The 24,828-nt window shown below is 29.2% G+C and overlaps 2 protein-coding genes across 2 annotated transcripts; one reads left to right on the forward strand and one right to left on the reverse strand.

The window, feature by feature from the left end:
- Window positions 1-5,371: 5,371 nt before the first annotated feature.
- Window positions 5,372-11,035, reverse strand: LOC130946734 (MACPF domain-containing protein At4g24290-like). The gene is made up of 7 exons (XM_057875575.1): window positions 10,562-11,035; window positions 9,196-9,434; window positions 8,390-8,591; window positions 8,243-8,296; window positions 7,793-7,985; window positions 7,359-7,525; window positions 5,372-6,367 (listed from the first exon to the last, which is right to left on the reverse strand). The coding sequence occupies exons 1-7, from the start codon at window positions 10,829-10,831 to the stop codon at window positions 5,681-5,683; spliced, it is 1,812 nt and encodes a 603-aa protein (XP_057731558.1). The 5' UTR covers window positions 10,832-11,035; the 3' UTR covers window positions 5,372-5,680.
- Window positions 11,036-17,133: 6,098 nt separating this feature from the next.
- On the forward strand, window positions 17,134-23,299 carry LOC130946156 (phenylalanine ammonia-lyase-like). The gene is made up of 4 exons (XM_057874831.1): window positions 17,134-17,277; window positions 21,951-22,008; window positions 22,389-22,579; window positions 22,726-23,299. Exons 1-4 carry the CDS (start codon window positions 17,134-17,136, stop codon window positions 23,062-23,064), a joined length of 732 nt encoding a protein of 243 aa, XP_057730814.1. The 3' UTR covers window positions 23,065-23,299.
- Window positions 23,300-24,828: the final 1,529 nt, after the last annotated feature.

A 24,828-nucleotide genomic window follows, 5' to 3' on the forward strand; every position in this document is an offset into this window, starting at 1 on the left:
GAATTACCACCACCATGGGGAAGAAACAAAGAAAAAAAGAGAGAAGGTTCAGTGGTAACATATTATGGCAATAAAGTAGTTGGTAACCAGAAGAAACAAATATCCACATTCAATATTTTATTTCCATTGAAGTCTTTTACCTATATTCCACTCTAAAGAATGCCTTCCAAAATTACCACAAAAGAAAAAAAAAAAAACCTTCAATGAAGAAAGAGATGGAAGTATAAAACACCACATAAATAAATGTTAAAAAGCTGGCACATGATGGTTACAGACTTACAGGAACAATACACATTTCATATCAAGATGCAGTGCCTTAAGACTTTTATCAAAATCTACAACTACAAAGCCACTAGGCAAACTCTCATTCCAAACTCACTATCATACTGCAAGAATCATTCAATGAATAATAATTGATGTATCATCATATGTTCTCTAAAGTAGTAGCTTTCATATATATATAGAAACCCTTAATTAGTATCCGATTCCAGATTCTATCTATCACACTCTGAAGAACCCATATCCAGGTGACCCAAACAGAAGAGGGAATGAATGCAACAAAATCCAATGCATTCCATTCTTAGAAGCACATTATAAAAATAGCTCTCAACTCAATGGAACATAAGACTCTGCATTGTAATAACTATAACTACCACATTACCATGTACGTATATAAATCTACATACATATGCATTGTTCCAAAATTAAACAAGAATAGGAAATGCATCCTAATAAGAAATTGGAAAAATGTAAGAAGGGGAATGCATGCGTACCAAAGACCCTCTCGGAGATCTCAAGGAGTCCATCCGGCGGCTGCCGGTAGAAGAACTTTTTGAACAGCGACATCCAAACCGATCAAAATTCCAATCCCTTAATCCAAGATCAATACTCTCGCATTCGAAATGAATCGATGATACAAATTAATCAACCCGTACAAAAAGAAAGTGATTATATTAATTATTGCCAACAAATTCTAGAGAAATATAAATATATGTATTTGTAAGTAAAAAAGGGGGGTAATGGAAATGGTGAGAGATGATAAATAATAATTAGAATAATAGAGGAGGGAATTGAAGAAGGGTAGTGTTGTAGTGGAAAGGAGAATAATGATGATATGAGTGAGAAGAAGAAGAAGAAGAAGAAGAAATAATTATCTTATATAGTTATCGTATTACAACAAATAATTACGTTTCTACTTATATCACTTACACATAACACATCCATTCAAATAATCACTTTATTCATTGTGTCACTTTCAAATCACTTCCTTTCCTTACGGAAAACATGCATGTCCATCACTTTATCCATATACTCCTATATCATATATTCATATGTATATTCTAACCCTCGTCAACTTACTAGCTATCGTGGTGATTAATAATTTCTTCCTAATGTAGCTTCCCTTAATATAAATTGAATAGAAATAACACCTCATATTTCTAACCATACTTTTAGCTTTGTACTCTATACTATATAACTTTATTTCACAAAAAAGTTGCACATAGGAAATTAAAACTGCACATATATATATATATATATATATATATATATAATTATTTTTATATAAAATTAATACTTAAGAATCAATAAATAATAATTTAGTTAAATATAATAAATTATCTAATAATTTTTAACTACTAACTTCATAAAAAAATAATTTAGTTCACTAATCTAGTGTTAAAAATTCAAATCTCATCTTATACATATAGCATCTTATTGATGGCCTATGATATTTATTATTGCCTATAAATCTTTCTTTCTTTCATGATGAAACTATAAAGAGTATCTATAATCTAATCATGGGTTTGTCACCAAATTATATCCCTCTATAATTACAAATAAATAACAAAGAATATGATAGAAGTTGGTAAAGTCACAAAATTACAATTATAGTGTGAAATGTTGGGGAAGAATACATAATCGAAGTTCAATAACAAATTAAAATAGACATATTCGACTTCTCAACCCTAAGGTCCTTAATGTATATTTTTTGAGTAAATGGTCAAATTAGTTCTTGAAAGTTACTCACTTTTTAAATTGGTCTTCGTCGAAAGATTTTTTTAATCGAATTCGTCCTTTAAAGATTTTAAATTAGTCATGTTAGTCTTTACGTCACTTTGTTTGTTGATAGTATCAAAATTTGCTAATGTAACATTTTAAGCGACACTCCAACATACACATATGAGTCTTAATTGACTATTAACATGATTAGTTTATGAAATTAGATCAAATTAACCATAAATTAAGAGATTTCAATGCCTCAAGTTCTCTCCTTAATTACGTTTTGATTTGATCTAATTTTATAAACTAATCATATTAATAGTCAATTAGGACTCCTAGATATATGTTGGGGTGTCACTTAATGTGTTACATTAACAATTTTTGACACTATCAACAAATAAAGTGACATTAACATGACTAATTTAAAATCTTTAAAGGATGAATTCGATTAAAAAAATCTTTCGATGACCAATTTGAAAAATAAATAATCTTTTAGAGACTAATTTGACTATTTATTCTATATTTTTTCATTTATATTATAGTATTTACTAATATTATCATTAAAAAAATATTGGCTAACAATAGGTATGAAAAACATAATATTGAAAAGGAAAAAAAAAGGACCAAAAATACAAAAGCTGAAACACACATTATTATAAAAACATACGTCTATATACTTTGTAGTATGTAGTAATTAAATGGTACAGAGTTTAGGAAGTTATTACCTAATATATGTTTAGCAAACTAAAAAAAAAAAGTTGTGATTAACAATCGAATTCTTTCAATACTTGTATCAAATATTAATAAGAATGAAGAAAAAAGGAATAAATAATATGATATTATATGAAAATAGAATATAAAGAATAGCTGTGAAGTAAATGTAGATTTATATGAAAACTATAAAATAATAAAAAGAAATAAGTATAAAAAATGATAAATTATGTTTTATTATTTAATTTATACATATTAAAAAAAATAACATTAACATTAAAATCATTTAATATCGTATATAAAAATAAAGAGCAAGAGAATATGAAAAGTATAGAATAATTAAAAAAAAATTGACATAAGAATGAGGAAAAAAATGAAAGAGAATATGCTAGGTTGTAATGTTATATATAATAATCATAAGAAAGAGTGAGTATAAAAGAGGACGAATTATGTTTATACCTAATAAAGAAAAATTATATGAACATAATGAAGACATGTAGCATTCCATATAAAAGTAAAAAATAAGAGAATATGAAAATTATAGAATAACTTAAAAAAAATATCATGAGAGTGAGAAGAAAAATGAAAAAGAATCCTAAACTATAATAATAAGACACATAAGAAGTAGAGATAAAATATTTAAAAGTAATTCAATTAGATAAGTAGTAGGTAAATTTTTTAATTTTATTTTTTATGACTCATAATAATACTATATATTTTCAATAATGTTACAACTAAATGATATTAAAAAATATAAATAGTTGAAAGAAAAAAGAAGTAATACATAGATGATATAATTAATGAATACAGTTAAACTAAAAATAGAAAAACTAAAAAAAAATTGTAAAGGACATGATATATAATTGAAATTAACATTCAATTTTCTAATTTTATTTTTCATGACTCACGATAATATCATATATTTTTAACATATTACAACTAAATAATATTAAAAAATATAAATTATTGAAATAAAAAAAATAATATATGGATGAGATAACTAATGAATACAATTATACAAAAAAATTAAAAAATAAAAAATTGTAAAGCTATAGTATTTTAGGAATATATTACCTAATACATATGTTTATCAAAGTAAAAAAAAAAAAAGAATTGTGGCCATTAACCGAAATCTTCAAATACTTGTGCAAAATATTAGTAAGAATAGAAGAAAAAGAATAAGTGGCATGATATTATGTGAAAAGTGGAGATAAAAAAGAGGTGTGAAGTAAATGTTGATTTATATAAAAAACATAAGAAGGAATAAGTATGAAAGAAGATGACGAATTATGTTTTATTACTTAATTTATACCTATTAAAGAGAAATAACATTAATATTAAAACCATATAATATCTTATATAAAAGTAAAAAAAATGAAAAAGAATTCTAAGTTGTAACACTATATAATAATCTTAAGAAAGAGTGAGTATAAAAGAGGATGAATTATGTTTGTAGCTAATAAAGAGAAATAATATTAATATTGAAGACATATAGTACTCTATATAAAAGTAGAAAGTAGGAGAATATGAAATTATAGAGTAACTTAAAGAAAAATAAATGTCATGAGAGTGAGAAGGAAAATGAAAAAAAAATCTTAAGCTATAATAATGAGGCACATGAGAAGTAGAAATAAAATAGTTAAAAATAATTCAATTAAAAACAAAAGAATTAAAAGTAATTTAAGTCAAGTCTTTTTTTTCATAGTTGGTTGAGTCATTATCATTTTTTTCTTTACTTTTTTCCTAATAAATACAATTACTTAGTTACTTACTACATATATTTAGCAAAAGTGGTAGGAAAGAAAAAAGAGATATGAGATTATGTGAGGAGGGATAAAGAAAGTGTGTAAAGTGAATGTTTGATTTATATAATAATATAAAAAAGAGTAAATATAAAATGTGAAAATGAATTAGAATTTAACTCAATTTATACCTATTAAAAAGAATTTATTATCATTGAAAGAATATAGTAACTTATATAAAATCAAAGAATAAAAGAATATAAAAAATAATATTTAAAAAATCCTATAAACATTGAAACCATAGAATAATTAATTTATATAAAATTAAAGAATAAGAGAATATGAAAAATAATATTAAACAAATCCTATAATATTAAAAAGGTATTATAAAAAATAGTAACAGATGTTTTTATTCTTTGTAACGTTTGATCACTTTAATGGTTAAAAATAGTAGAATCTTAAAAAGGAATAGTATAATTCTAAAAAATTAAGAATGAATCTAGAACCACTTAAAACGGACGTAAAATCATGTTAGAAACCTAAGAGAATAAAAATGAATATGAAACTACCTTTAACTTTTTTTTAATATATTACTAATAGATAAATAGATATTGATAAGTCACGAATATGGAACTACCTTTAACTTTTTTTTAATATATTACTAATAGATAAATAGATATTGATAAGTCACTCACTACTGAATTCGCCACTCTTATAGTAATAGGTTGGTTAACATTCTTATATTTTACAAGAATGTCCATCTTTTAACTTCAACTATGATGATTTAAGTAACTGAGAATATTTACTGAAGTAGAGACTTAGTGATAGTAGTAATAGTAAGAAAAGAATAGCTATGACTACTAGTAATAAATCTGGCAAAAAGACATGAACCTAACTTAAACTTTACTTCTAATATTACAAATTTGAATCTTAGAATAATCAGTAATCACTTCAAAAAATGCTTTACCTAACTAGTAACTACCATTACATATATAGCAAATATAAGGATCAAACAAATAAATGGTGAGGCAGTCCTTAATGCCAAAGACACCACAGAAGCTTCTCTCAAAAGTAAACCACATCAAGGATTCCCAACAAAGATTTGCACAAATAGTGGCAAACATCAACTAGTAAGCTCTAATGAATAGAGAATATGCATGTACAATATAAAAGAATAAAAAACTACATCAATCATATAAACATCTTTCTCCTTTGTCATTTTATTTTCAATAACTTGGAGTCTCTTCCTCAGGTAATATCACAGTTAGAAGAGAATATTTCACTTTGAGTGATATTTTACCCTTCTCCACTAGAAGCCTTGCACCAGACACAACCCAGTATCCAGGGGGATCTTGTGGCCCTCTTGTCATTTCTGTTGTGTCAACAAACTTCAGAAGCTTTGGCATCTGCGTAGGCACCGGAGGGCCGCCAGGATACAATGCAGAGTTAACTATTACATCAGACGGTCGTGGTGGCGCCGGCTTTTGCACTGTTGAGAAATGAGTACTGATCAAAGTAGAGACTATTCCGGATTTCTGATTCAAACCAGGAGATCCTTCCCACTCTGAAGCTTTCACGCGCGTTGCTCCGATAACTCTAGAGAAATGGAGCTTTAGGAACAGAACTTTCTTCAAACCAGTCTCTCTAACTTCTAAATGTGCTCCGGTCACTACCGAATTGTCTTCATAGGATTCGACAGGGGCCGTGCAAACATGCGAGAAACTCTTCCACTGGACCTTCTCATAGTACTTGCGTTCCGCAGAGTGATCGGATACATTCCCATCGAGATCATCTTGAAGTTGGAAGGTCTTTGGCATGGAGGAAAGGTGCTGCAAGTGGATAGCCAAGTGGTTGCTTCTCTTTCCTTCTAAATACAATCTAAGGCCTGTCACAGGCTTCTTGCCAACATCAACCTGCAAGATGCAAAATTCAAAGCTTTTCAAACTAACCACATTAATCCAAGAATGCACAAACCTGAGACTTGCCACCACTTCAATATTATATAAAATCAATTTTATACAAGGGTTTTGCTAATTCCTTTACATAAATATAGGGACTTTATTCCTGAGATTTTCACTAGGAAGTTCTACAACAGAGAAGGGGGGGCAACAAATAATTATTTAACTATTGTACCGCTGAAGTGTTATGTATGTGTAAATTCAGTCAATTTGTAAATAAATGGCCACACCATGACCTCCAACTTCAGTTCACATTATCTTTAATTCAGAGGTCTTAATTTGAAAATTATAAGAATACTCCATGATCCTAATTTGACTAATCTTAAAGACATATGGAACAGGTGTTCATCTGGCTCTACTAGCAAATTGACAGGCACGTTATGCCTAGTGAGTTGAACTTATTTTTAAATGTTTCTAATATTAAAAAACATGCACTTAATCTGAAGCAGCAATTTAAATAAAAGAATCAATTCAAAAACTAATTCCAAATAACTATGCAGCAATAGTAACATGGTAGGAGAGGAGGTGGTTCCACATGCATGTGTTTAAGATGGAACTCTCAAGTAAAGTATGAGTGAATTGGAAACTAAAAATTGTAACCACTATGTTTGGTAAGTGTCTTGGGATAGTAAAACAAACAAGTACTAAAATAGATACAAGCCAGAAAAGTTGTGTTTCTGTGTCTACCGAAAATAGTCGTATTACAGTTTACAAATAGTTATATAGTAGTAAAGAAGATAAACAAGTAATAACCATAGATGACAGACAATAACTCATTGTGAGATAATCCCATGAAGACATCTTCACATGAAGATGTCATTTTAAACCGTTAGGTAATTCAGCCAAACATGTCAAACCATCTAACGGTTCGCAATGCCATCTTCATGGGAGTATCTGCCTAATTCATTTGGATGGAAAAAGTTCCACATTATAGAAGAAGCATTACCATTGCTGTGTTTACATGAAGCTTTGGACCCATGAAACTGAATTGCAAAGATGCAGTAGATCTTGGCTTCCTTTCAGGACCAAGAGCAAGCTCACCAAATACAGGGGCCCATTGCCTTGGAAGTTGGAACTCTAGAAATTGATGCAGTTCTTCAACTTGTGGTTTATCTGCATTCACAAGAAACACACAATGGTGGTTAAATTCACTATTATATGTTTTCTATGACCTACCATATGTATGGATTAAAAGGGATGCATATATCAATTTGATTTAACCTCTCCTGAGATTTAAGTTATATGACATCACTACCATGTATTTTATTATTTTATAAAATGTGATGTATAATGTCACCTAATCTCAAGACATTATTGAAATGAAATTTTGACTTTTGAGCAAAAATTAAATAAGTAGACGACTAAACATGCCATGCTTACACCGAAGATATAGATTAATGGCATGTGTTAAAAATCCACTCCCATTTATTCCATTAAGTAGAGATGTAATTGGTATGAATGACATTGAGATAACATCAGGCTGAGATAAAACACTTTGACACCATTCCTTATGGGACAAGTTATTTTTCCCACTTCCACCTTTCCTCCTGCACATGAACTTTATATCTTGCACCTAAAATGTTTGAGGAAGAGCCATACATTAAAAAAGAATGAGAATTATGAGCATAATGCCAAACTATATGCTCTAGTTAGTAAATTAAGTTAATTTATAAGTAGTGAGTGTAAAAGTTCTTTAAGTGGCTGATTAAGGAAGAAAATTATCCATGGTAATGATATTAGAATCTGTAATATAGGAAACATAAAAATGTTTGTCATATAACATGAAGACTCTGAACCCAGCAGAAATTCAAAGTTATAAAACAAACTTACCTCTAATTCGGAGTACGAACGAGATCGAATGTTCATGAGGGGTAACTCATTCTCCTTCATAATCAGAAAAAGAACGATGGAGAAGAGAAATTAGACGTGGCTTGATGCAAATTAGAAGAACAATAAACATATTGGAAAACTTCAAACCTTTTCCTTCCCATGAAATCTCACATTATTTGTGCTATAATGTCCAACTCCATCACTGAAAAACTTGTCTGCTATCTCCTTCAATTTTTTCTGTACATCAGCAGGCTGGAGAGTAGACGAGTACTGCTGCTTTGCAAAGATTATATCCGTTCCACCTACTTTCACACCAACTATAACATGGGTTCCATACTTCTCAATGAACCTGAAATTATAATATGAAAGAACATTACTTAAGCTACAAGAAACACAACCATTGGCTGAGATGTTAAGCCCACCGAATCCTATAGGTGATGCTGGCTAAATAAAACCAACAACCATTTATAAGGTTTTGCAAATTGCAACTATGAAAAGCCTAGGATGTGCTAACTTGCTATGCAACAACATAAACTCTAGTTCTTGTTGTATTTAGCTTTCAAGATATCTTTAGGTTTTACGGTTTAGAATTTAGGGGTTTGGGATACTTGTTTCGACACATCAACATTGCACCATCTTGAGTACTGCCTATCATATTCTTCGCAGCTTAGATATACTTTTGAGACATAAACATCATCTTGAATGGTTGCATAGATATAAGGCAAGGGGTCCAAGAATCTCCAACAATAGTTACTAGTAAACAAAAGATGCAAACACTAAAAGAATCTCCAAATACGATACTTCCTTTGTTCTCTTTTATTAGCACCATTACATTTTGGTATATCATCGGATAAACTGTACTTAGATACATTGATTCAACGATATACCAAAAAGTGACACAGATAGATATAAGAGAACAGAAGAAGTATTATTTTGCAGAATCAAGGAAGTACCTCGCCAGTGCAGCCGGATCCCAGGATGAAGGGACTGCGTTTTTTACATAATCTTGAAGAACAACCTGGGTTTTCTCAAGTGCTATATCACATAGTGTGATGTAGACACCATCAAAAGCAAGAGTTTTTGTATTTGCTGCATCTTTCTGCCAAACACCTGTAAACTCAAAAGCATCATTGAAATGGCCGGTCGGAATTTTACCAGAAAGTGACAGATCTTGGTTGAACTGCTCTGACATCTACACATTGAAACAACCCTTCTTCATTAGACAAACAACACTCTATATATAATAAACAATATTTACACAGAAAAGAAAGCGAGAGCACTTGAATTGTAACCAATCAAGGATGCTACTCCCTCCATTCATTCACCTTTCATCTTGAATCAATCATGGGAATCATAAATAACTTTCATGTTTTTCAATTGGGGAGGGGTTAACATAAATGTAAGACTCGGTACACTTACACCACTCGATAACATTTTAAAATACAACTCTTTGAACTGTTGTATGAACTATCTATTATTGTGCTCATTTGTGGCAAATTTAGAAAACATTAAAAATAGATACCATCAAATACTTTTATCTGCATACCTGTAAAAAGTATCGATTACACCAAACTAGGCAATGTATAAAGTGTATGAAACAATTTCAAATCAATATGAAACTCTATACACATAATCCATAATATGAATATTCAATCCAACGGTGATTTTATTCAAAGCTCCTTCATTAGAAACTTCTCCAATCATATATGGTTTATCAACCATGCTAGGTGTAAACCAAAATTAGCTACTAGTATAAAATACATGTCGAAATACAAAATACATATTGAAAATGAATTAAACAACACATGTATTTATACACAAATACACGATAGCTGATTTTAGTGACTGGTTTTAATGTACACATAGCATTGTTAATGTTCTATTTTAGCTTAAACAATCATGCCACGTGTACACTAAAAAAGTCACCAAATCAGCCACCGCTATAAAATACATGTAGAAATACGAAATACATGTTGAAAATGAGTGAAAGAACATATGTATATATATACAAATACATGCTCTGACTGATTTTTTGTGTACATGGAGCATTTTTTTTAAATAACTACAAAATGGATAAGTTAGTTCAAATTCCATAAATTTTTAGGATCAAATATAGATATGTGGCAATCTCATATTATCATGACTCTCCTAATCTAAGATATTTCTATCCAAACTCAAACTTGAAACTATTGATTAAGGGAAAGAAACACATCCATCATTCCAAAAGGGAGAAAACTTCAACCAAGTTAATTGAATAATTTATAATTACCTTAACTCCAAGTAATGAAAGGTGCATGAAGAACAAACAAAAATACAAACCTGCTGAAAAGAGAGAACATCGGAACACAATCTGGTGCGATCACCTTTATCACACTTGATGGATTTCGGAACATTTGGAATTAAAACACGACGAGCAACCTCAACTCTTCGAAGCTCATCGTGTTCATCATTTTCTTCAATGCCTGTTATCAATCTCTGCTTCTTGCAGTGTCTTAGCCTCAAAGAGTTGCAGAGATCGTAACCCATCCCTATTGATTTCACAGCACCTTCTATGGCTTCTCTTGAATCCATACCCTTCCACAAAGCCATGGTTCACTATTTCATTACCAAATCAAACTCTAGCTTCTAGGTTTAGCCAGAACTGAACAACTGAAGAATATAAGAGGAAAATAAAAAAAAAATTATTATTTGACTTTGGCGAAGGAAAACTTCAATGGAGGGAAGCGAAAGCTTTCAGGAACGAAGAAAAACAACGCAGTCTTAAGGAGGGAAAGAGTGCAACAAGAAGAAAGAGTTAATAATAATAAATGAGTTAATGAGTTAATAATAATAATAATTATTATTATTATATAAAAATTAATAATAATAAAGTATTATTGTAGAACATGATAGTGTTAGAATTTAGGGTGCTGGTCAAATAAGTCAGGTTTTCATTTCTCTTTCTAAGTTTCAACTTTCAACTCTCGTATGTTTTCTTGCATTGGGGTACATTTTATTTTCAATTACTTTGTTTGCCGAATATTTTATCGTTTTTGTTGACATATGATTGATGTGTAAGGTAAAATCTACACATATCTTAATCAGAAATGGTAGGAACCAATAGAATTTATTATCTTGATTAATAATTATTTATTAATATTTAAAAATATTAATTAATATTATATTATTAAATTATTAAATTAAAAACTGAATCAATCAGTTAAAATTAATAACAAAAACAATAAATTTTATTATTGTTGAACATTTCTTTATCTTAAATCTTTTGAATCTTATATGCTAATTTTAACATTAACTCTTATTTGTCATCATTGATATTTTTAATTGTTGTACACATGAACGGATTCAGGGGCTAAGTAGTGACCTAAACTCTTCCCTCAATAAATTTTAAAAGCTCATATACTATTATAATAAATATTTTGTATAGAATAAAATTTAATAATGTAATGATAGTAAAAAGAATTATTATTCTTGTCAAGAATTATAATTTAAATGGCATAATCTTTTCATACTCAATTAAGAGGTTGCGGGTTCGAGTCTCTCTATTTTTAGTAAAAAAAAAAAGAATTATTATTCTTTATGTAATAAGGTTTAAATTTTTCTACATATATTTATATTATTTATATTTTTTATTTAATTCAAATTTTTTTTACATTTTTTTAAGATTAATTTTAACATTTATAATCATATAAAAATATTTTAATATTATTTATAATAATATTTTTTTCTAATTTTATTTAGTTATTTTTATTCTTTTTTAATTAATTTTTACCTTATTATTATGTAAAAACACTTTAATATATTTTAAATTCACGTAACAAAATTGTTAGTGCAATTAACTTATATTATTTTATGTCATATTTCTTAATGATATAAAATATAAAATATAACTCACCGTCACATAAATACTTAATAAAGTAAATTAATTAACAAAATATTTAAAAATATATAATTTTATATTTTATTAGATATAAAACAATAAAAAATTATGAAAAAATTATAAAAACTGAGATAATTTTTTTATTTGACAAGTATTTATTAATTTTTAAATTAAAAAATTAATTATAGTTATATCTATTATCAAATATTTATATTTAATTATACAATATTTTAATTTTCGCCTCCTTCACTTTTAAATTTCTGAATCCATCCCTAGTTGTACACTTTTACTTATGTTTTCTTTTTGGAATAGTTGAGTAATTTTGAATTGAAAATCATGATCCATGTATTATGAATAAAAATAATATATTAATCATATAAAATATTTTATATAATTATTTGATCATATTTTTTATAATTGTTTATACAATTAATATAAAATAATTATTTTTATTGATATAATATTACATAATTAGATATACATATAAAATTATTTTATACTGAGAATATTAAAATTAAATTCATATATATAAGAGTTTAGATAATATTATTTTTAGTTAATATATGTTAAAATTATTATAAAAAATTAATTTTTTTATTTAACATGTGTTTTTTTTTTTTTTGGCTAAGCCCTATATAAAATTATAATCGTATATTGGCAGCATGGTTGTTTAATCAATCCAAGGGTTAGTAAGCAATTTTAAATTTAATTGAAATGTGGTTTTCTTTCTTCTTTTTTAATTTTTATTGAAGTTTCTAGAAAAAGTCAAACGTTGAGGGCTGTTGGGTGCTGCAACTCAGAACAGCAAGTTGGTCGTTATAGTCCGCGCCTTCTGCATTTGTTTTTAATTAATTTTTGCATAAAATAGTTTTCTTTCTCCTTCTTTTTTCCAATGCATGTGAGATTTCAGATTTGAGTTTTCAACTTGCTCTGTTGTGCTCGTGTTTCATTTATGTGATAATATTTTCGTACTGATAATAAGGATAGGAGAATTCTACGGTGCTTACAACAAAAATAAGCATGATATACTGACATTATGTGTCAATCACTGAAAATTGAAGGCAATTTTGTTTTTAAAATGAAAAAAATTAAATTAAAAGAAAACATTCTAATATAAGTACGTTAATGAGATACATAATCATATATCACGTCAATTTGTAACATTTTCAATCTCATTAGAATTGATGCATTTATGGTCCCATTATAAAAAAAAAATGGGATAAATTATTAGTTATATTTGAGTAAAAGCTGAAACTGAAATTAAAATAAGAGGAGTATTAGGGAGTTGGCAATTTTTGTAATTTATAGTTATCAAATAGTTATTAATGATGTTTTTAATATTTTAAAATTTTATTCAATAGTGTGGAATTATTCACTTTTTTTTGTTGGTTACATGCTGGCAAAAATTTAATAAAATTGCTGGATCTTAAACTTTTCCTTTAAAATAATTTTACTTATAAAAATATACATTAATTTAATATTTATTAAAATATTTAATTATTTTTTTATTTTTTATAATTTTATTAAATTTATAATTAAATTATTATAATTTTTTTAATTAAATTTTTGTATTATTTTTAATTTACAATTAAATTTTTGCTAATTTAAAAATATTAAAATTAACAGAATAACTTTTTACAATACAAGTTAAAAATACTCACAATTAAAAATCTATTAAGTCTTTAAACTTATATTTAAAAAAATATTCTATTAATTTTTATATTTTTGACACGAAAAAAAAAACTTAAAAGAAATAACTAATATTACATAAATTAATAAATTTCTTTTAAATATATTTTAATAAATAAATATTTAATTTATTTTTTTAAAAAATATTCCCAGAATTTGTATTATTATGATACATTATTATTTTAATTAAAATAAAATAAAATTTATTAAAAGTTATATTAATATGATAAAATAATTAAAATAATGTAAAACTATTTTTTTACTGAAAAAATTCTGCATATGGACGTAATAGTTAGTTTCTTATCGAGATATATTTTAGAATTTGAGATTTTTTTGTTATAATTTAATATTTTTTCTTTTTCGTTTAAAAAAAAATTGGTCTCAGATTATAAATTTTACAGATTGACGTGATGTATGTGTGACTGACTTTCTTAAAATATTTTTCTTTAATTTAATCTTTTTTATTTTTATTTTAAAAAAATTAGTTTCAATTCCCAATGATTTGAGCTTGACACCTAAGATCAGTATAGTATGCTTATTTGTGTGATTAGCACGTAGAACTCCCCATAAGGATAAATTATTAAAAACGTTTCTGAAGAGATTTAGATATTGATAAAAATAATTTTAAATAATCAAAATGATAGGAATATTTTGAAAAAATTTAAAAACATAATAAAAATATTAAACTCAAATGTTGTTTTCATTTTTAAGTGGTTAACAATTTTTATATTTGACTAATCCAAATTTTTATCAAAATATTTATATAATTCTTTAGAAAGTATAACATAAAAAATCCAAACAATTTGATTTTTATATTTTTTTTCGATTTTAAAATTTGGCCATTAACAACATTTAAACTGCAAAAAATCCAACGACTTTAACTATACATGTTGCATGGTGAGATGACGATGCTTGAACTTTTCATCGGTCTCCTAACGAACTAACAGAACCTTTTTTATTTCGGATTAAATTCAGGTCATCAGGTGGTCCCGCCTCTCACGAACATCCTCCAACATCTGCTGGAGTTGCGACCCATTCTATGATGGAATATCTTCCTGCTGGTAAGATTGTGCTCAACGTCTAAAAAAAGTGCAGCTGCAACAAAAAAAAATTTAAAATTAGTTAATCAAAATATATAAACTAGCTAAAAAGGCTTGAAACTAAAAAAAAAAATTACCGCCCATTTCTAAAATCATCGCTCTCTAGTTTTAGTGGGGATCTTCTAGTAGTTGGACCAGAGATGGTCGTACATCAGCTTGATCAGCGGAGATCTTCTTGTAGTTGGGTCAGAGATGGTCGTACATTAGCTTGATGACATTGGTCATCTTCTGAGCATGCATTGTTGCTCGCTGCAAACCCAACAACAATCCACAAACATCACAATAAGGCAATTCCATAATCAGTAAACAGGAAACACTAATCAAGCAACCAAACCTAAATCCACTAAACAAGAAACAATAATCAGGAACTTGACGCAATAACTATAATCAGTAAACAAGAAACACATTCAGTCATTCAAACCTAAATCTACTAAATAAGAAATAATAATCAGGAACTTTCAGCAATAACCATAATCAGTTACCAAAAAATACTAACCAGGCAGCCAAACCTAAATCCACTAAATAAAAAATAATAACCAAGCACTTTCAGCAACAACCATAATCAGTAAACAAGAAACACTAGCTAGAAAACCAAACCTAAATTCACTAAATAGAAAACAATAATTAGGCACTTTCAGCAATAACCATAATCAGTAAACAGAAAATACATTGTGCCATTCAAACCTAAACCCATTAAACTAAAATCAATTTTCAAGCAATTTCAACATTAACAATAAACAGGAAATATATAAGACTCAAAGTGATACTTACCTCGTGCCGCCATCAGGCCAAATGGTCAACCGTACGATGGGAGGTGATGGAGGGGCATCAGCTGCCTCACTTCCGTGAGAGGACTCCAGGGTAGCAGCGTTCGTCGCTAGAGGCGGCATCCTCATGGCAGGGGGATACTGAGCGGTAGGAGGCAGCGTCATTGCCGTAGACGAAGGCACATAGCTAGGGCTATGGACCATAATGAACGGTTGATCCACTAAACCCGCAACCTGTGACGTCACCGGGGTAGTCGAAGTAAAGGGAGAAGATCTAGAATTTCCAAGGGTACTAGAAGAAATCCTCCCTCTACCATTACCACGACCACGTCCACAACCAGTAGCCTGATCTGCAACACCTCTATCTGTCGTCATGTCTGCAAAAATCAAAACTAGCCGTAAACACAGTGAATCAACATATTTCAAACAATTTCAAACAACTCCAGCAATAATATTCAGCAATTCAGTTCAATAATTAAAACACCTTTCAAAGTTGAAATTTAAAGTTTACATTCAAATTCAAAATAAGAAAAACCAATTTAGTAATCAACAAAACCTCAGCATATTCATAATCAGCAAAACTACTGAAGATTCATATTCATAAACAAATTCATAAACCAACAAAATTAACAGCAATAACATCAAATCTGCTATTTTTTTAACCCCCACTTTTCATCAAATCTCTGGACACTCCATGCCAAGACACTTGTGTAAACAAAAATCAATACATTCAAGCTGACACCTATCATTCCAAGATATAAAGACAGTCTGCAATAGAACTAAGGAGAAGATAATGAAAATTGTGATACTGTAATTAAGTCAAATATTAAAATCTCTCAAAATCATGACAATTATACGGTTTTCAGATTTTCTCATTAACTCAAATTCAGCCATTTTCAAACACGTATAAAAATGCAGTCTCCATACTCATCATATACATCATTTAAAGAAAAAAGACAATTAAATAAAAAACAAAGACTTTTTCATTCTAAAAAAAAAATATGTTAAGATAACATTTCATTCAATATATAGTTTACATATACGTAGATATAATCTATTAAAAGAAAAAAATTGAATATAAGCAATCAGACATAAACACTCATTTCCACTTTTATCAAACAAAAGAAAAAGTTAAACTAATTTTTGTTTAAATATGCATCCTTAATAAGCAACATATGCTTTAATATAACTTAATTTCTCAATCATTTTTGGATCTGTTTAAAATGAACAGCTTGATCATTTTTTCAATTTTTAACAAAACATTTTGGTTTAATATAGATATTTCAATTAACTCAATATAGAAATTTCAATTAACAAAACAAAGTAGAATCTAATCGAATTTTAACATGTATCAACATTAAGCAGACATGCTTCTATTTTAATAGTCAGAATGAATCTGTTACCTATTGTTGCAGAGGCAGAATCGACTCGAGAAGGTGGATGACGACAGAGGGAGGCATGACGAGACGCAAGCAGAAAGCAAAGTCGGGCAAAGACGTGAGGAGGGAGAGAGGCGAAGCTGAGCAGCGGTGGTGGCTCTGTGGAGAGAAGAGGGAGGAGGAGAAGAGGAATGGAGGGGTTTCGACGGTGGATGGGTTGACGGCAACGGAGAGGGGGCTGTGATGGTGGTAGTGTCGGTGGTGGCCAATGGTGGTTTTGGGGAGAGGGGAGGAAATGGTTTAGTGTGAGAGAGAGAGAGAGTGCGCGATTTGAATTTACGTCCCAGTTATCGTGTCGACAATAAACCATTGCAGATTATCAAATCACAGTATTTCACTAATTGGCTTTACTGTTGGAAAAATTCAAAGGTAAAGAACGTACCATTTTATTTTTGTTTCCCTTAAATATTATCGGGGATTACCGTTGGAAACTAAAATTTATCAATAATTACTTAATCTTACGAATTTGATACCGTTACCGTTGGTAAATCCGACAGTAAATTTGCTGTTACACTGTAATGCTAAATCCGATGGTACTCAATATTTTTCTTATAGTGTAGATATTTGGGTGCCAGAGAGTGAAATTTTACCCCAAATCTAGATGTTAAATATGTTGGTGATAAAAAATACAGTCACAATCTGCACACTTGGTGGGATTTTTGCTTTTTGGAAAATAAGAGCTTACATTTCTATCCTTGGGAGTCTTATTGGATTCTTTGCAAGAAGTTTGCAAACTTGAAAGCTTAGTTTATTGTAATTAGGACATCTAAACAATTTTGATCTTTTCTCAAATGCAGTCATTAGACCATCTCCAATGGGGAACTCATCCCAGTTCCTGTTTATGACCCACCTGTCATAGAAAGTAACTCCACATCAGCTTTTAAACAGTAAATAGGAACTCAAAACATCTCTCTCTTCTCCATTAGAAGGAACTAACTTTAGTCCCTGTTGTGGTCCCACTTAATCAATTAATTAAAATACTTGAAATTAATTTAATAAAGAGTGTGAGAATAGAAGTGTATCTAAGTGGTATATATAGAGTAACAAAATATTAATTTATTAATAATAACAGTAACATAGTAACGACTAATTTCTAACGGCTAATTTTACAACGACTAATTTTGCAACGGCTAATTTAATATAATAATATAAATATAAATAATATTTAATATTAATTATGATATAAATAATTAATATAAATTATTAATTAAATAAAATTTAATTATTTAAATTATTATTTAAATAATTAATATAAATTATTAATTAAATAAAAATATAATTATTTAATATATTTAATTATTATAATTATTACTGAATTAATTATTATTTAATTATTTAATATAATTATTTAATTAATTAAAATTTTATATAATTATTTATTTTTTAAATAACTTGCCAAGTGGCAAGTTATTATTGGACAACAAGAGTCCCTATTTAGACTTTAGAGAGACTCTTTGTTCTCGATCCAAGAGAAGGACCTCCTTCTCATCTTACTCCAACGGTTAATTCCCTTTTTCTCTGACACGCCACAGTAATAAGGACTCCAAAACATAACCATTGGAGTTGCTCTTAGGTGAGACTACGAATTCATTAGTTCCACCAAAAAAAAATGAATTAAAAATTATTCAAACTTATAAAGAAGAAATAATATTTAATTTTAAGATATTTTGTATTTTATAATTGTCATTGATACATTTCTCCTTTCACCTGATAAATAATAAATTTATCATATCAAATTATCCTTATTTAGATACATATATACTTTTTTTTTTTAAATTGACCAAAAAAGTCAAAAGTAATTAAATTGTTCCATCCCAAGTTGAGCAGCCTTTATGTTTTGACAGCATGATTATCTAATAAACTTCTTGATAAGGAGATTAAAAATATTGACAGAGACATCGAAGCATATGATGCCTGTTTTAAATATTTGGAGGGAAAAGCTAGAGTTGTTCTCAGTGAGGCTAACTTTCTTATGGAGAAATTGAAGGTGCTCATCATGTTTACTATCTCCATTGTGTTCATTGGTGGTAATAACTGTCGAAATAAATCTAAGTAATAAAGAATCATGGCTGCTAGTGCATGTTTGCATGATATACTGGTTGATTGTGCAGTTACACTCTAATTCATTGCAATTTGTCATCATTTCTAATTTTAGTGCACATCATCTAGGATTCTGTTACTTTTGTTTTAATATTAGTTTATAAGTGTTGTCTGCTTCATAATAAAGTTAAAATTAATATATTACTTTTTTTTGCAATGATTTTTTTATGAAGACTTTTTTATGATCAATGCAAGCAATTGTAAATAGTATACAATTCTTTGATATTTGCAGATAACAGAAATTGTTAAACCAGATTTTTATGAGATGGGAAATGTCCATGTTGTATATCAATATTCCTATTGTTGATCTAATTCTGTTAAAATAAGATACAATGTATTAACAGTGTCAACCAATGAAAATTTGATGCAAAAGTTTGGAGATGGAGATTTAGCCAATGTAAATAAAAGAACATTATAAATTGAATTCATTTTTTTTAGGGGTAAGTACTGTTTTGGTCTCTAAAATTTAGCGCCAGAATCGAAACCGTCCCTGATATAATTTTCGACTTAAAATTGTCTTTAATGTTGCATTTCATTTTAAAATCGTCCTTTTTAATAAATTTTTTTAATTTATTCCAAATTTACCCTTACTTTAACTTTAATAAAAAAATATATAATTAAAAAAAAAACGTGTTTTGTTTGGGGGGGAGGCAAAGGGTATACCAAGGGGGAGGGGAGGGGAAGAGGGAGGGGGAATGGGAAAGGGGGGGGAGGGGGGACGGCGCCGGCTCGCCGACCCACCGCCGCCTTTGCCTCTGCCTCGCCTCTACCTCTGTCTCGCCGCGTCTGCCTCTGCTTCGCCTCCGCCTCTGTCTCGCCGCCTCGCCGACCCCACTGCCGCACCGCCGCTGCTGCTTCTTCTTCTTATTATTATTATTATTATTATTATTATTGTTGCTGATTTGTGGAATATTATTGTTGCTTTCTGTTTCTGATTTGTTGATTTGGGGAAGGGGGAGACGGGGAGGGGACATGGGGTGGGGGGAAGGGGAAGACGAGGAGGGGGTGGGGGTGGGGGAAGGGAAAACGGGGAGGGGAGGCAGGGAGGGGGGAGGGGTTTAGGTGAGAGGGGATGGCGGCGGCGTTGGTGGTGGTGCTGGTGGTAGTGTTGGTGGAGGTTGTGGCGGAGGTGTTGGTGTTGGTGGTGGTGGTGGATTTGGATCTTCTAAAGTTTGAATTTCACTTTAGAGAATAAAGTGTGATCTCTCCATTGATTTCATAGGTGGGACCAAGATAAATATAAAGAAAAACTATTCAATGGTAGAAGATCACACTTTACTCTCTAAAGTGAAATTCAAACTTTGGGATGGCGGCGGCGTTGGTGGTGTGCTGGTGGTAGTGTTGGTGGAGGTTGTGGCGGAGGTGTTGGTGTTGGTGGTGGTGGTGGATTTGGATCTTCTAAAGTTTGAATTTCACTTTAGAGAATAAAGTGTGATCTCTCACCATTGATTTCATAGGTGGGACCAAGAATAAATATAAAAGAAAAACTATTCAATGGTAGAAGATCACACTTTACTCTCTAAAGTGAAATTCAAACTTTAGAGGATCCAAATCCGATAGTAGTGGTGGAGGAAGTAATTATGTTGGTAGTGATGAAGATATTTTTGTCCAAAAAAAATTAAAAGGACGATTTTAATACAAAAAAAAAAGTTAAGGACGATTTTAAATCCAAAATTAGAAGAGGGACGAAATTGATTCTGTCGCTAAACTTTAGGGACCAAAATCGTACTTACCCCTTCTTTTTATTATTTAAAAATTCATAAAATTATATCAATTATGCAGATTTTTTTAAATTTGAGTTGTAAGAAATTGACATCGTTGAGAATGATTTGGATGGAAATTATATTACTCCTAACACTGATTGGTCTGTCACTTTTGGAATAGTAATCTAGCCCATATTAATAAATTTAAAATTATTATTTTAATTATTTAATAGTAATTTTTTACAGCTTTTCTCTTATTTTTTAGAAATTATTCATTGAATCGGTGACCAGTACAAAAAATTTGGGTAGTCATATTTATCTTTTAACCTTTTGCTACATAATATCTTATATTAAGTTTGCTTTTTATTTAGAATCAATTTACAAGTTGCTCCTAATGAAAAAAGAAAAAAAATTGATGCTACTATTTCAAGTAGTAAAGCATGACTATATCTTATTAGGTAGCATGTAATACACTAAACTATTAAAAATAAGAAATTGTATTAACTTTTTATTTATATATACTTTTTTATTTTTATGTTCTATGAATAAAACAAAGACTTCAAATTGTAATTTAGATGAATTACATAACATTTTTGTATAATAGAAACAGCACTAATAATAAACAAATTTATAGTCTTAAATAATATATGTTCTTTACGTGAATTTTGCAAAATGAAAAAGCTTTATATATTAAGAAATAGTACATAAAAGTTATCAAATATATATACATATATATTTTTTCTAAATTAAATTTTTGATGTATTTTAAAAAAAATTAATTAAATATTTTTACCTTAATGCAAATTAAGATTAAAAAATTAATTAAATATATGAAAAATACGTATGAACATGATTCTAAATATCAGACCGGCCGGTCAAATCGAAAACCAACGATAAAAGCGATTCGATTTGTTGCTTATAACTATAGAAAAAAACCCTTAAATCAGTCGAAAACCGACTGGTTGGACTGGATTAGTAACTGGCCGATTTGAATATAACGACGCCGTTTTGTTTATTTGTGAAAAAAAAAAAAGTCCAAGGTAGCTGGGCACGTCGTCTTCATCTTCGCTGGCTTCTCGGCATGGAACCCAGGTTAGTGGCCCTGCTTTGTGCTTTCAATTCTTAGCCTCCGCTTCGGTCTTCTTCGTTTAAAGTTCTGAAATTGTTGTTCAATTTTTGTTCCATTTTTTTTGTAATGTTTTGTAATTGCTTGTTGCTGATGGATCTGTCTTGTATTTGCTGGTTGCTGATGGCTCGATGGTCTTCTTGCTGCTAGCCTGCTACTCATTGATTTTGTGCTGTTGCTGTGTTTTTAATTTCTGAAATTTTTGTTGAAATTTGGTTGCAGCTGCTAAACATGGAAATCAAATAATTACTGAAATTTTGTGCTTCTGCTCATTGATTTTGTGATGCTACTGTTTTTTCAATTTCCTAAAGTTTTGTTGAAATTTTTTTGCTGTTGCAAAAAATAGATGATGATGATGATGGTAGCGTGTATTTCTCTGATGCAGAAGACGGTGGTTCAATCCATTTTCATTTCTATTCAACACATGGTGATGGTGGTTCAGCATTTGATGATTGCAGCTTCTCATGTGTCTCTGATCTTGAAGCTGCTGCTGTTGTTCATGATTCTGGGAGGGGAATTGTAAAATTTGTCATATGGGTTTGTGATTTGTGATTTCCGTCATCTTTTGTTATGCTGCTGTTGTTGTTATGCTGCTGTTTTGTTATGGCATGCTCTGTGATTTGTGATTTCTGAATCTGGCTGAATTGGGAGTACTGTTTTGCATACATTGATGATCCTTGCAGTACTACATACCCTTTGATGCAAAAACTAAGGCAAGTTTTGGTGGAACAACCTTTGATGAAGAATTGCAGATCCTTTTGCCTAAAGAAGTTGAGGGTGCAAGAATTGCATATGAGAATGGACAAAGTGTGTTACCAAACAAGATCAAGGAGTGCAGGTCCTATCCATTGTACAAGTTTGTGAGGGAGGAGTTGGGGACTGAGATGCTAACTGGTGAGAAGGTTAGGTCACCTGGTGAAGAATGTGACAAATTGTTCACGGCAATGTGCCAAGGGAAGATCATTGATCCTCTTCTAGAGTGCATTGCAGAGTGGAATGGTGCTCCTCTTCCATCATGTTAGGTTTAAAGTTTGGTTCATCTTTTTCTTTCTATGTTTGTATTTTTTATTATATTGCTAAGAATTTGGTTTGTTTGTTAAGCATGTGGGAAATCAGATGCAGAGATTTGTTAAGCATTAAGAGTGAGTGTGATTGATGATGTAATAGATAATCTCTCATTTGTTTGCCATTGCTTTTTGGGCACAGATACAAATACCCGGCCTTCTATTTAAAGGAAGTTCTTTCACTTAAATAATGCTTCTAAATTTTCATGCTTTGTGTATTCTAATCTTTTAACTAATTGTCTTTTAACTTTCCTATGAATAATTATTAGTAGCGAATTTCAATGGGAATTGTCAAACGTCTCTCTTTACGCTGTATCTCTTGATTCATCTGCTCAATAGGATAAAAATGAAGGTGAAGATAGTCCAATCGAAACAACTACAATAAGTTCTTGCGAATTTTGATTTTTGATAACTGATAAATTTTTATGATATTTAGATATTTTCTTTCATTATTTAATTTTTGAGATTATATTTTGATAAGATGATATAAATTTGGTTGATATTTTATGTAATATTTTAAATTTAAAAGATATTTTAAGATTTATATTAAATTATAATTATATTTTATAATATTTATTTATAATTTATTTATTATTTTATTTTAAAATAATTTTTTAATTAAATTACCGATTGATAAACTAATAAACTAATAAATCAATAACTAAAACGATTTGATAGCCAATCTGATTTTTCGAACCTTATAATCAAATTTTAATTCATAAAAATTATTTTCACATCACGAGCGGGTTCGCTGCTAATTAATTTAATCAAATAAAATATTAAAAAGAACTAATCAAACTCTTCATATAGTGGCACTCAACCCTTTTCAATAAGTTCTTTCAGTTTATTTAATTAGCACCATTTTTCATAGTTTATCACAAAATAAAATACAAAAATACAAAATTTTATATTTTTGTTTATTAGTATCTTATCCTATTTTATTTTTCATATTTTATCTTGTCTTGTTCTTAAAAATAAACACAACCCTATAGATCGGACCTAGTCTGTCATCTCCTTCAACACTGCCAGTCTGCCATCAAAACTGAAAAACTAAAAAATAAATATTATTAATAAACAAATATCAAGTACAACCAAATCTACAATTTTTCTATTGTCACGTACTTCTACATTTTTTTTACGAACCTAAGTCATCTATTACGCTATTATAATACTTTAAAATTAAAGAAAACTAAGCTAATAATTAATTCAAACTAAATATATTACCCTACTATATATTCAACTTAAAAAATATTTTCAATGCATTTAAGTGTTCTTCTTGCTTGAGCAGCCTTCTTTAAACAAATCCTTCATCCATTAAAAAACTCAAATGATGGCACAGTTCCTACATTAAGAAAAATAATTATAATAGTTTAACTATTGTGCATAAATAATTTAAAAAGTTTAAAATAATCAATTATATATTTTCTAATTTAGTGGAAATTGGATTACACTACCTAATTAACAGTGAGAAGATGACTTATTATGATCCGTTAAGAATATTTTTTCTTCTGTTTTCTTTAGCTACTTTCACTTTATGTTTCTGAGCATGACTAGCAACTTATTTTTTCGTTCTTGTCTTGACATAATCTTGGGAAATTCTTTTCCACTTAGATTTATAACCTAATTCTTCATACCCTCTAAGAAATAAGCTGTCAAGAAACATTTTTTGAAATAATTGTTAACAAAATTGAGCTGATATAATAATAATAAAAAATTGTGTTG

Source organism: Arachis stenosperma, chromosome 8 (genome assembly GCF_014773155.1).
Source record: "Arachis stenosperma cultivar V10309 chromosome 8, arast.V10309.gnm1.PFL2, whole genome shotgun sequence".
In the NCBI taxonomy this organism is placed as follows: domain Eukaryota; kingdom Viridiplantae; phylum Streptophyta; class Magnoliopsida; order Fabales; family Fabaceae; genus Arachis; species Arachis stenosperma.